At 35.9% G+C, this 14,595-nt stretch overlaps 1 protein-coding gene and 1 pseudogene across 16 annotated transcripts in view; both read right to left on the bottom strand.

Moving 5' to 3' along the window:
- KIAA0586 (KIAA0586 ortholog) overlaps positions 1-14,595 on the bottom strand; it is a 168,245-nt gene that overhangs the window by 50,870 nt on the left and 102,780 nt on the right. For all 16 annotated transcript variants that reach the window (XM_077122509.1, XM_077122499.1, XM_077122498.1 and 13 more), the window contains one exon: positions 14,153-14,258. In XM_077122509.1, coding sequence (XP_076978624.1) covers positions 14,153-14,258 — 106 coding nt within the window. The remainder of the gene's footprint in view (positions 1-14,152; positions 14,259-14,595) is intronic.
- On the bottom strand, positions 5,250-10,106 carry LOC143651761 (cell cycle checkpoint protein RAD17-like; annotated as a pseudogene).

Below are 14,595 nucleotides of genomic sequence, written 5' to 3' on the forward strand. Positions count from 1 at the left end.
AGACAAAGGAAGGACACTACATATTAATAAAAGGGACAATTCAAGAAGAAATATCATAAATGTTTATGCTCCTAATCAAGGAGCTCCAAAGTACATGAGGCAAACACTGGCAAAACCGAAGGGAGCAATAAATGTTTCAACAATAATAGTAGGAGACTTCAATACACCACTCTCCTCCATAGATAGAACAACCAGACAGAGGATCAACTAAATTTTAAAGAGTCTTAAAGAATGTGATAAATGAATTAGACCTAACAGACATATAAAGATTATTACATCCCAAAACACCAGTATGTATTTTCTCCTTCAGTGCTCATGGAACGTTTCCAAGATAAATCATATGCTAGGGTACAAAACAGGTCTTAATAAATTTAAAAAGATTAAAATTATTCAAAGCACTTACTCTGATCATAATGGAACAAAGCTGAAATCAATAACTCCTAAAGAGCCAGAATTTTCATAAATTTATGATGCATAAATAACATACTTTTAAATAATCAGTGGTTTAAAGAAGGATTTGCTAGAGAAATTGATAAATATCTGGAGATGAATGAAAATGAGAATACAACATAGCAGAACTTATGAGATGCAGCAAAGGCAGTGCTGAAAGGGAATTTTTTTCTCAATCTACTCAATTTATTTTAACATTTGTTCCCCTTATTATTAATTTATTTTTAATCCATACTTTTTACTCATCTGTCCATACTGTACATAAAAGGAGCATCAGACACAAGGTTTTCACAATCACACAGTCACTTTGTGAAAGCTATATCATTATACAATCATCTTCAAGAAACATGGCTACTGGAACACAGCTCTAGTGTTCTAGTGTTGAACACAGCTTCAAGCACTTCCCTCTAGTCCAATATAATAATTAAAATACCTTAAACTAAAAAGGGGATATTTATATAATGCGTAAGAATAACTTCCAGGATAACCTCTTGACTCTGAAATCTCTCAGCCATGGACACTTTATTTTGTCTCATTTCTCTCTTCCCCCTTTCAGTCAAGAAGGCTTTCTCAGACCCTTGATGCTGAGTCCCAGGTCATTCTAGGATTTCTGTCCCATGTTGCTAGGGAAGTTTGCACCTCTGGGAGATGTGCCCAATGTAGAGATGGGAAGGGCAGTGAGTTTGCTTGCCATGTTGGCTGAGAGAGAGATAGGCAACATCTGAGCAACAAAAGAAATTCTCTTGGGGCAACTCTTAGTTCTAATTTTAAGTAGGCTTAACCTATCCTTTGCGGGAATAAGTTTCATATGAACAAACTCCAAAATTTAGGGCTTGGCCTATTGATTTGATTGTCTCCACTGCTTGTGAGAATATCAGAAATTCTCCAAATGGGGAAGTTGAATTTTTCCCCTTTCTTGCCATTCCCCCAAGGGAACTTTGCAAATACTTCTTTATTCACTGTTCAAATCACTCTGGGATTTATTGGAGCATCACACTTGACAAACCTACAAAATCTCATGCCCTACTCAAGGTTCCATGTACTTATGGTATTCAATTAACCTGTCCATGTAAGTTATATTAGGAAATGCACTAGTCAAAATACAAATTTTGTACCAAATAAACATTTTTTGCTTTAGTATCACACAGAAGTTGAAGTTTTAAAACATGGATGATCATCTATTCTCAACACCCTGCAATACTGACATTTCTTTGTTCTTCCCTCTCGATCATCTATTCTCAACACCCTGCAATACTGACATTTCTTTGTTCTTCCCTGAGAGGGAATTTTAATGCCCGAAAACCAATATGAAAAAAGAAGAAAGAGCAAAATTTGAGGACTCAGTGCAATGTGGGGGAATTAAAGAAAGAACAGCAAACTGACTACAAAGCAAATCATAGAAGAGAAGTAACAGAGATCAAAGCAGAAATAAATGCATTGGAGAACAATAACAACAACAACAAAAAACAATAATAGAAAGAATCAAAACAAAAGTTGGTTATTTGAGAATATCAATAAAATCAATGGATTCTTAACTTCCTTGACAAAGAAAAAAAGAGGATGCAAATAAGTAAAATCAGAAATGAGAGGGGGATCGTTACCATGAACCCTGAAGAAATAAAAAAAAAAAAAATCATAACAGGATACTATGAACAACTATATGCTAGATAACTTATATAGAACAATTCTTAGAAACATACAAACAACCTACAAACCCACAAACCAATCACAGGTAAAGAAATTCAATCAGTCATCAAAAACTTTCCTACAAAAAAAAAAAAAACCAGGGCCAGAGAGCTTTACAGGGGAATATTACCAAACATTCCAAAAAGAACTAACATCAATCCTGTTCAAACTCTTCCAAAAATTTAAGAGAAAAGGAATACTACCTAAATCATTTTATGAAGATAACATCAGTCTAAACCAAAACCAGATAAAGATGATACAGGAAAGGACAACTATAGGCCAGTCTCCCTAATAGATGCAAAAATTCTCACAAATAGTAGCAAATCGAATCCAACAAGACATTAAAACAGTTATACACCACGACCAAGTGGGAATTATACTAGGAATGCAAGGTTCATTCAACACAAGAAAATCAATCAATGTAATACAACACATTAACAAATCAAAAGGGAAAAAATCACACTATCACCTCATTGATGCTGAAAAGGCATTCGATGAAATTCAGTATCCTTTTCTGATAAAAACAACTCAAAAGATAAGAATAGAAGGAAACTTCCTCAATATGACAAAGGGCGTACATGGAAAACCTAGAGCCAGCATTGTAGTCAACGATAAGAGACTGAAAGCCTTCTCTCTGAGATCAGGAACAAGACATCACTATTATTCAACATTGTGCTGGAAATTCTAGCTAGAGCAATCAGGCAGGAAAAAGAAATAAAAGCCATCCAAATCAGAAAGGAAGAAGTAAAACATTCATTTTTTGCAGATGACATGATACTATATTTGGAAAATCTTGAGAAATCTATGACAAAACTTCTTGAGCTATAAAACAAATTCAGCAAAGAGAAGGGATACAAGATTAATGTGCAAAAATCAGTAATATTCTATACAGAAGCAATGACCTAACTGACGAGACAATTAAGGGAAAAAAATCCATTAAAAATAGCAACAAAAAGTCAAGTATCTAGGAATAAACTTAACCAGGGTGTAAAGATCTCTACACAGAAAACTAAAAAACCCTGCTAAAAGAAATAAAAGAATATCTGATAGGTGGAAAGACGTTCCCTGCTCATAGATAGGAAGCTTAAATGTAGATAAGACGTCAATTCTACCCAAGTTGATCTATAGATTCAACACAATACCAATCAAAATTCTAACACCCTACTTTGAAGCCTTAGAAAAGCTAGTTATTAAATTCACTTGGAAGGGAAAGAGACTTGAGTAGCTAAAAGTATCCTAAAAAAGAACAAAGTGGGGAGACTAATACTTTCTCATTTTAAAGCTTATTAGAAAGCCACAGCGGTCAAACCAGCATGGTACTGGCACAAAGAATTTTGATGAATGGAATTGAATCAAGAGTGCAGGGGAAGACCACCAAATCTATGGTCAATTGATCTTTGACAAGGCCCCCAAATCCACTGAACTGGGACAGAATAGTCTTTTCAATAAATGGACACAGGAAAACTGGATATCAATAGCCAAAAGAATAAAAGAGGACTCTTACCTTCCACCCTATATAAACATGAACTCAAAGTGGATCAAAGACCTAAATATAAGAGCCAGTATCACCAAACTCCTAGAAGAAAATATAGGGAAATATGTTCAAGACCTAGTAATAGGAGGTAGCTCTTAAACTTTACACCAAAAAACAAATAATGAAAGAAAAAGAGGTAAATGGGAACTCCTCAAAATCAAAAGCTCCTGTACATGAAAGGATTTTGTCAAAAGAGGAAGAGGCAGCCGCTCAATGGGAGAAAATATTTGGAAATTACAAATGAGATAAACCCTGTATACATGAAGAAATCATACAATTCAACAACAAAAGAGCAAAAAACCCAATTACAAAATGGGCTAAAGATATAATTAGACATTTTTCCAAAGAGCAACTACAGATGGCTAAAAAGCACTTGAAGAGATGCTCATCTTCATTAGTCACAAGGGAAATGCAAACCAAGACTACAATGAGATATCAGCTCACACCTGTAAGAATGGCTACGATTAAACAAACAGGAAACTACAAATGTTGGAGAAATTGGAATACTTATTCACTGCTGGTGTGAATGTGTAATGGTACAACCACTGTGGAAGACAGTTTGGCAGTTTCTTATAAAACAAAATACCAAGTTGCCCTAGGACCTGGCAATACCACTACTCAGTATATAACCCTAGAAGAGCTGAAAGCAGTGATATTAGCAGACATTTGCACACCAATGTTCATAGTGGCATTATTCACAATTGCCAAAACATTGAAAAAATTCAAGTGCCCATCAATAGATGAGTGGATAAACAAAATGTGGTATATACATATGAGGGAATATTATGCAGCAATAAGACAAAGTGAAGGTCCTGAAGCATATGACAATATGGATGTTAAGCTATGACAACATGGATGAATCTAACTCAACCAGTCTGGATAGCTCATTCAAATTACGCAAACACATGGATTCCAGAATGGGATAATTCTGTATATCTTAATGTAATACCTGGATACATCCCAGAGTATGTTGGGTAGTTAATTAAAAAGTATTGGCAAGAGCCTTCCAACTTGGGGTTTGCCCCTATGAAACTTATTCCTGCAAAGGACAGGCTAAGCCTAGTTAAAATTAGGCCTATGAGTCACCCTCAGAGAACCTTTTCTATTGCTCAGATGTGGCTTCTCTCTCTAAGCCGACACAGCAAGTGAACCCACTGCCCTCCCCCCTAAGTGGGACATAACTCCCAGGGGTGTAAATCTTCCTGGCAATGTGGGACAGAAATCCCAGGAACGGGGACCCGGCATTAACGGATTGAGAAAATCTTATTAACCAAAAGGGGGAAGGGAAGAAATGAGACAAAGTGTCAGTGGCTAAGAGATTTCAAACAGAGTCGAGAGGTTATCCTGGAGGTTATTCTTATGTGCTATATAGATATTCCATTTCAGTTTATGGTGTATTTGAGTGGCTAAAGGGAAGTTTCTGAAACTGTACAGTTGTGTCCTGTAGCCTTGTTTCTTGAAGATGATTGTATAATGATATAGCTTTTACAATGTGACTGTATGACTGTGTGTGATGCTCCCTTTATCTAGGGTATGGACAGATGAGTAAAAAATATGGATTAAAAAAAATAAATAATAAGGGGAACAAAGGTTAAAATAAATAAGGTAGATGGAAATACTAGTGGTCAACGAGAGGGAAGGGTATGGGGTATGGTATGTATGAGTTTTCTCTTTTTATTTTTTTTTCTGGAGTGAGGCAAATGTAAAAAATGATCATGGTTGAATATGCAACTATGTGATTTATTGTGAATTACTGATTACATATGTAGAACGGAATGGTCAAAATAGGAATGTTTGCATTTGTTATGTGTTTTTTGGTATTTAAAAAAATTTTTTTTTTAATTAAAAAAAAGAAAAAAGTGATCATGGTGGTGAATATGCAACCATGTGATGATACTGTGAGACATTAATTGTACATCATGTATGGAATGTTTGTATGTTAAGAATGCATCTGCTTGTATGTTGTTTTTTTTTTTTTAAGGCACAACGTTTATTTACACTCATAATTGCAGCCTGAACTGTTGCATAATTCCTATTTACAATCTCCACATAAAGTTTTCATATTCTGAATCATTCCTTCACATTTCCTTATATTTGACACAACGTTCAAACATACTTCATACACGCTGACCTCTGCACACCACTCACAAACCTAAATAAATGCTAGAGGAAAAATGAAGACATTTCAAGGCTTGATCTTTCCTTTACTCCAAGACGACAGAAGAGTCAATCCCTTGTGATGAAATACTACCAGAGCGAAGAATGAATCATTTTAAATTCACCTGAAACTGTTTTAACTTCGTTAAGTACCCCTGAATAAAAACTGAAATAAGCCCGCCCAGCAGCGGCGGACTGGCAGGCGGGCTTCTAGGTCCCATCGCTCTCCCACTCCTCTATGACTGCGTCCTCGTCCGCGTCTCCTTGGGCTGGAAAGGCCCGAGGCTGGCTGGGCGGCAGCTCAGACCCACTACTCGGACTCGGAGGCAGAGGACGGGCTTCAGGCGGGACAGCCCGAGCGGGCGCCCCCAGCGCGTCCTCGTCCTCGGCGGGCAGCCCTCCATCCGGCCGGGCTTCATCTCCACTGTCCGGGTCCGCCGCGGCAGGCTCCCTGTCCGTCAGGGCTTCCATGTGCAATCTTCCAAAGTGTTGCTTCAGAGGAAGCCTTCCAATATCTTGGATAAAAGAAATCTGAGCTTGATTTCTCATTGGAATAGTTAGCAGAGCAAGGTATGGCAACAGCTGGGTTTGGAGACATAAAGCTGGTAAGCAGAAGTCAGAAAAAAGTGCTTTTGCTGCCAGGCAATTCTCTCGATACTTTTTACTTATTAGAAACCACTGGGGTTTGTGCAAAGGTCGAAAAGTTGATCCTGGTCCCTGGCAGTGAGCAAGCCCTCGGGCTCTGTTGGAATGCATCACACCTCTCGTGGCTACAGATGTGCTGTATTCTCTGAGTAAAGAGCGGATATTCCAGTCACCATTGAAGATACCTGCAAAACTCAGAAATTCACTGGCTCTCACGAGATCATCTATATCCACAAAGAAATCTATGTAGTTTTGATGAAGATATAAGTTAAATAACTCTCCTGGCATGTGTGACATTTCTACTACATCCTCAGGTTGAACAAGTAATGTATCACGTTCATACTCTGATAAATGAGGGGGCAAGCGAGGAGAGTCTAATTCTGTTAAAGATGCTCTTTTGCAATACAGTATTTTCCCCAAAGCTCTGAAGAGGAAGAGAGAAACATCTTTGCCACCAATAGCCTGGATCTCTTGATTTTCAGAAATCCCATTGGATTTTTTTCTTTGTTTTGACTTTGACAGAGCAGCATCAGATTTTTTTTTTCCTTTTTATCAACTATTTCCAAAAACATATATTTTTTTATTAATTAAAAAAAATTAACTAACACAACATTAGAAATCAATCCATTCTACATACGCAATCAGTAATTCTTAATATCATCACATAGGTGTATGGTCATCATTTCTCAGTACATATGCATCGATTTAGAGAAAGAAATAGCACGACAACAGAAAAAGAAATAAAGTGATAACACAGAGAGAACACACAAATAAAAATAAAAAGTACAAAAATATATAAGAGAAAAAAAACAAAAAAAAACTATAGCTCAGATGCAGCTTCATTCAGCGTTCCAACATAATTACATTACAATTAGGCAGTATTGTGCTGACCATTTTTTTTTTTTTTTTTTTTTTTAGAAATCATACCATTCTACATATGCAATCAGTAATTCTTAACATCATCACATAGATGCATGATCATCGTTTCTTAGTACATTTGCATCGGTTTAGAAGAACTAGCAATATAACAGAAAAAGATATAGAATGTTAATATAGAGAAAAAAAATAAAAGTAATAATAATAAGAACAAAACAAACAAAACAAAACAAAACAAAAACCTATAGCTCGGATGCAGCTTCATTCAGTATTTTAACATGATTACTTTACAATTAGGTATTATTGTGCTGTCCATTTTTGAGTTTTTGTATCTAGTCCTATTGCACAGTCTGTATTCCATCAGCTCCAATTACCCATTATCTTACCCTGTTTCTAACTCCTGCTGAACTCTGTTACCAATGACATATTCCAAGTTTATTCTCGAGTGTCGATTCACATCATTGGGACCATACAGTATTTGTCTTTTAGTTTTTGGCTAGACTCACTCAGCATAATGTTCTCTAGGTCCATCCATGTTATTACATGCTTCATAAGTTTATCCTGTCTTAAAGCTGCATAATATTCCATCGTATGTATATACCACAGTTTGTTTAGCCACTCGTCTGTTGATGGACATTTTGGCTGTTTCCATCTCTTTGCAATTGTAAATAACGCTGCTATAAACATTGGTGTGCAAATGTCTGTTTGAGTTTTTGCCCTTAATTCCTTTGAGTAGATTCCCAGCGATGGTATTGCTGGGTCGTATGGCAGTTCTATATTCAGCTTTTTGAGGAACCGCCAAACTGCATTCCACAGTGGTTGCACCATTTGACACTCCCACCAACAGTGGATAAGTGTGCCTCTTTCACCGCATCCTTTCCAGCACTTGTCATTTTCTGTTTTGTTGATAATGGCCATTCTGGTGGGTGTGAGATGATATCTCATTGTGGTTTTGATTTGCATTTCTCTAATGGCCAGGGACATTGAGCATCTCTTCATGTGTCTTTTGGCCATTTGTATTTCCTCCTCTGAGAGGTGTCTATTCAAGTCTTTTTCCCATTTTGTAATTGGGTTGGCTGTCTTTTTGTTGTTGAGTTGAACAATCTCATTATAAATTCTGGATACTAGACCTTTATCTGATATGTCGTTTCCAAATATTGATTCCCATTGTGTAGGCTGTCTTTCTACTTTCTTGATGAAGTTCTTTGATGCACAAAAGTGTTTAATTTTGAGGAGTTCCCATTTATTTATTTCCTTCTTCAGTGCTCTTGCTTTAGGTGTAAGGTCCATAAGACCGCCTCCAATTGTAAGATTCATAAGATATCTCCCTACATTTTCCTCTAACTGTTCTATGGTCTTAGACCTAATGTTTAGATCTTTGATCCATTTTGAGTTAACTTTTGTGTAGGGTGTGAGATATGGGTCTTCTTTCATTCTTTTGCATATGGATATCCAGTTCTCTAGGCACCATTTATTGAAGAGACTGTTCTGTCCCAGGTGAGTTGGCTTGACTGCCTTATCAAAGATCAAATGTCCATAGATGAGAGGGTCTATATCTGAGCACTCTATTCGATTCCATTGGTCGATATATCTATCTTTATGCCAATACCATGCTGTTTTGACCACTGTGGCTTCATAATATGCACAGCATCAGATTTTAATGAAGATAGTCCTTTTTTCCTTGGCCATAAATAGTTCACTCCTTTTAAAGAAGAAAACTGGAGGCTGTTTATTGCACTTCTGATATCACCAGAACATCCTCGACAGAGCAACTCTAGAGAAGTTTTATCAGGGACAATAATTTTTCTTCCATTCTTATTAGCTTCTATTGTCACTATTCGATTAAGAAATTTCATCATAATTGTTGGTGCCACAGGGTTGAAACTAATATTTGATATAGAACATTCTTCTTGAATTTCTTTAGGAAATAGTAACCTTTGATTATTATCTCCACTGAGACTGTCAGAGATTATAAATACAAGGGGGCATCGACCAATCCGTACATACTTCCTTAGAACTTCATGTAATGTCTGAGAATCTCGATAAAATTGGTTAGGTAAATCTTCAATCAGAATTATCTTCTTATCAGTTCTCAGATCATCTCCAAGCATTTGTAATTTGTTATACTTTGTTGCTCGTAGTAGGAACTCTTTAAAAACTGCCATCTGAGACTGACAGGGGATGTATGGAAATGTACGGAAGCTTGATTCAAGATTAGACATCTCCTTGGAATCATCTTTTTAAAAGTCTGATAAAACTGGATTAATCCACTCTTGTACTTGGATACCATGTTCCTTTGATAGTATTTTTATAGTTGTTGTCTTTCCACATCCAGGAGGACCTGTTTCGGTTGCCTTTCTAAGACTTGCGCTTTTAACCAGATTTCAACTTCTTCAATTTTCTTTTTATGCACAGCAAGTTCTTGCTGAGTCTCTGGTTGATATTTATCCACCCATGGTTCATTTTCAGACAGACATTCTTTTGAATTTTCTAGACCATAAATCTGTTCTGAGGAAGATAGCTTTCCTCTCTTTCTGGCTGGAAATCTGCTACTTTCTAACGTGGAAGGCACATTCTTTCTTCTATAATTTGAGTTATTCACATCTAATGATGTGGCAGTAAGAGAAGAAATGTTTGTATTTTCTAAAAAATCATCAAATGATGGGTCTACCCAATCTGCTACCTTTGTGGAAGATACCTTTGGTCTAAGAAAAGTTTTTGACATTATAAACTTTGATAGTTCCCATCCGTAGTACATTAAAGTACAACTCACCTCCTTTAAATAGCAGGTAACTGTCCCTGATGGCGCCAGGTCCTTTCCAGGAGCGGCATCACCTCGCCGCGCTGAGGCGCGGAAGAGCCAGAGCAGTGCTCCAGCTGGCAGGGCCTGGCCCGTACCGGCGCCGAGCCTCTGTTGTTTTATCAATAAAAATTTTTTAAAAATGAAAAAAAGAATGTACATGTTTGTATGTTGTTTTATCAGTAAAAATATTAAAAAAAAAAAAAAAAGGATTGGCAAAGTACCTTGAAGGACTGGAGAAAAAAATATGGAAGTATTGAACTTTCCTACTGGGGAACACCCTGATACCATCTCAAACATTAGGGACTCCCAAGCCAACAGGCCAAGTTCTTGATTCCAAGGCTTGCTCTTATGAAACTTACTTCTGGCCAAGAAACTAAATCTACCTAGAGTGATGGCCTAAGAGTTACTTCCAGAAAATCTCTTTTGTGACTCAGATGTGGCCTCTATTTCTCTAAGTCCAACTCTGCAAGGAAAATCATTACCCTCCCCCCGTACATGGGACATGACATCCAGGAAAGTCTCCCTGATGACGTGGGACCTGACTCCCAGGGGTGAGTCTGGCCCTGGACTGTGGGATTAACAATGCCTTCCTGACCAAAAGAGGGAAAAGAAATCTAACAAAATAACCAATTAGTGGCAAAAACACTTCAAATAGAGTGGAGAGATTATTCTGGAAGCTACTCCTATGCAAGCTTTAGGTAGATATTGCTAATTCCCACGGTGTGCCAAACCCTAGTCAACATCATTCCTGTTAACCCTAAAGCACACCCACGGCTCTAGCTGAAATCCTACAAAAGTTGCATGCATTAAGATTAATTTCCAGAAACCTGCAACCTCAAGATTTTTCCTAGGACAGATAAGTCCTGAAACCCAGAGGGGCCAGCCTCTCCAAGAACATCAACTAGTTCCATCCCCCAACCCATTCTGCCAATACCGCTTTCCATCATGAAACGTGAGACTGGGCAGAGCCCAAATACCCCTAAAGCCTGAAAGGAGGATCAGAGGAGAAAGAGGAGTTATACTGGAGAAGATAAGATTTAACAAATATGACTGTCGAATCATTATACTGATATTTCTCTTAGCCTCTACTGTCTTGAAGCAGCTAGAAGGAAAAACCTGAAATTGTGGAACTGTAACACATACCAAACTTTGAAATCTGTTCTATAACTATTTGTTACAATGTACTTTGAAATTACTGCTTTTTTGTCTATAATTTCACAATAAAAAAATGTTAAAAAAGAAAATAAGCAGTCCCTCACTTATACTGAAGAAAGTTAACTTACACAGTGATAGATGCAATAAACGAACTGGGAAAATAAAAGGAAACAAACAAACAACACAATAAAATTGCTTTTTAAAACAGTCAATTTTGGGCAGGCAATGGTGGCGCAGTGGCAGAGTTCTTGCCTGCCACGCTGGAGACCTGGGTTTGATTCCCAGTGCCTGCCCATGCAAAAATAAATAAATAAAAAATAAAACAGTTGATTTCACTATAAAATTTTTAGACACATTAATGAGAAAACAGAATCAGATAAATGGTACCATGTAGTAAAAAATATGCCAATGAATTCAATTACTAAATGAAAGTGTTTTACTCCCAGATTCCAAAGATATTATCTGACAGAACAATCAATTCAATTTTTCTTCTACCTATCAAAATCTAAAATTAGGAATAAAGGGGGGAAAAAACAAGAATTGTATAGCTTTCCTGGCAGAACAGTACTGGAACCTATGACCAACAATATCTTCAGGAAATTTTAATGGATGATCATTGAAAAAGCTGCAAATGTTGGTAAATGGCTTGTTTTGTTTTTTTTTTTTTTTTGCATAGGCAGGAACCGGGAATCGAACCTGGGTCTCCAGCCTGACAGGTGAGAACTCTGCCACTGAGCCACCATTGCGCGCCCTTGGCTTGATTTTTTATACATATATATTAAACTACTATACATTTCAAGTGAAAATACATGATATTTCCTCCTGAAATAGCCATAATTTGGAGTTCAAGAACCCTTAGAAACATTTCTCTGTCAAAAAAAAATACGTGGTTTTGATTCCCTTGTGACAGAGTGAATTTCCTTCATTACCTTCAAGGCCTCTGTGTATAAGAGATAGGATTGAATTCTTTTAAGGTCACCTAAAGTCCTGAAAACTCTAGAGGATTATTCTGGCATTCTGAGTCTCCTATTCTCTCAAGTATTTGGCAATGTCTCAGAATTTCACCAAGGAAGAAATTAAAAACCCACAAAATGTATGGGAAAAAGTCCTAACTGATTATCTTTTCCAAAGCCATCACATTCATTCAAGAAATATTCAGTATGCAAATATGTATCAATTATAGTGTATAAGACTTGGCTTCTATTTAAAATGGCTTATTTATAACTTACTAAGTATTGTCTTAGTCAAAGCTGATGTAGCTTTGCTCTCCTAACTTTTTATCAGGTGTAAAAGTAAATGCAGAAAACTTAAAATATATTATCCAACTATCTAAACCCTTTCTATAAAACCCTCCTCCAACTGGCTAGCACCTTGGTTTCTTTAATTTTATGATTTTCTAATTTATTAAATGTCAACAAAAAATTAAGTCAACAAATACTTAACTAGTGCCATCTTGCGGTCAGACATTCACATATGTGAAACTGAAAACAATGTCAAATTCCTAAAGGAGGCTATTTAGCCTTAAAATCTTACCAAAGGTATTTTCTTATCAGCTGAGAAAACTGATAGTTTTATTAAATACATTCCCCCCAAAAAACAAAACTCACTTATAATTTTAAGAAATTATTATTTGTTTAAAAACTAAATTAAGTGAACCATCATCGACCATGAATAGTAACAGTACTCTCAGTAGAAAAGGAACAAGTCAGTCCTGACATTATCTTAGGAACATTTACTTGCTCAAATCTATTTATTGTCATGATTAATTTTTAAATCACCATGAGAAGAGTTTTACAGGTAATTTTCCACAGGATTCTAAAACATTATATTAATACTACTGTAAAATGGTTAAATTTTAAAAAGGCAGATGGGAGCAGGGAGACTAAGTTCTCAAAAGTTGAAGCAAGAAAGGAACAGAAAACAAAGGAAAGGGTAAAAACTTAAATCTCTTGTAGGATAATCTTAATAACCACCTCGAGCCCTCCCTCATTTAGGTCTTTCCCTAAATGCCAAAAGCACAGTTAGAGGGAATATTATATAGGCATTCAATAGCATGCATTTACTCAGTTAAATATTATTTGAAAATGAAATAAAAAGTACAGCTATAAAAGCAAAGAAAAATATTCTAGTGCTCAAAATATTCCTAATGTTTTTTTCTTGGATTTTGGCCAGAAAGTTTGTGAACAGAAGAGATCTTAGTTTCTACTGCTATATTTCAGAATTTAGGTTATATAAAAATTTAAATGACTAAGTAACAAGAGGGCAAAGAAAGCACAAGGCCAAATGCACTGTGGAATTGTGAAGGCTTCAATATATTTCAGTGCTGTTAGCGGAATTAAAATTCAACCACCATTGATAATGAGACAACTATATAGACAAGGTCATTCATATAATAGGATTTAACATATGAATCATTTGTCTTTTAAGTTGTATTTGTTGGTCAGCATCACCAAACAACACTAAATAGTACATTAACAGACAATCCCTGCCTTTTACATCTTATTATTTAAAACAGACACCTATGATAAACATATAGATACATGTATAGATGAAAAAACCCTGACATTCAGTTGTACAAGAACCAAAAGGTAAGATTAAAGGAATAACACTAGCTATGATTTCTAAAAATTCATTATTAATAGTATTCACTGGCAAAAAGAAGTAACAAACATAGAGTTGAAAACAATACCAGATTCTTTGTTCAAATGGACTAAATGAGAGAAAACAACAAACAGAAACTAGACCTAAGTGTAAGATATACCTAAAAGTAAAGAACTCTCATGTATTTGTTCAAATATCAGGACAAGTATCTAGTCATTATATTATTACATGAAAACAAGTCTTACCTTGTTGCTGTGGAAGTGAAACAGATTTATTTCTTACACATATTAAACGACTTTGTGCTGGCTTGTGTTCAACTTGTTTAACATCTTGGTCTTGCTTTTGTTGATACTAAAGAATTTAAGACGTGAAGTTAAAATATTATTTTTTAAGTTTACTTTAAAAAAACCTAGGCACTTGATTAAAATATTCGAATGTTTATTATATAAAATTTCAAAGTTATCTCTGCCTTCTCATTGCCTTTTTGTCATTTATTAATTACTAGCACTTCTACCAGCAAACAGGCAGTAGAGTATATATAACTAAAGAAAAGATATTGCAAATAAAATCTTAATAAAGATTAGAATGTACAAAGATTTTGAATAGTCAATTCATTTCATTATTTTATTAGAGAATTCAGAGGTATTTCTATATCAAACTATTCTAGATTTATACACACCTGATGGAT

Source organism: Tamandua tetradactyla, chromosome 12, assembly GCF_023851605.1.
Source record: "Tamandua tetradactyla isolate mTamTet1 chromosome 12, mTamTet1.pri, whole genome shotgun sequence".
Taxonomy (NCBI): domain Eukaryota; kingdom Metazoa; phylum Chordata; class Mammalia; order Pilosa; family Myrmecophagidae; genus Tamandua; species Tamandua tetradactyla.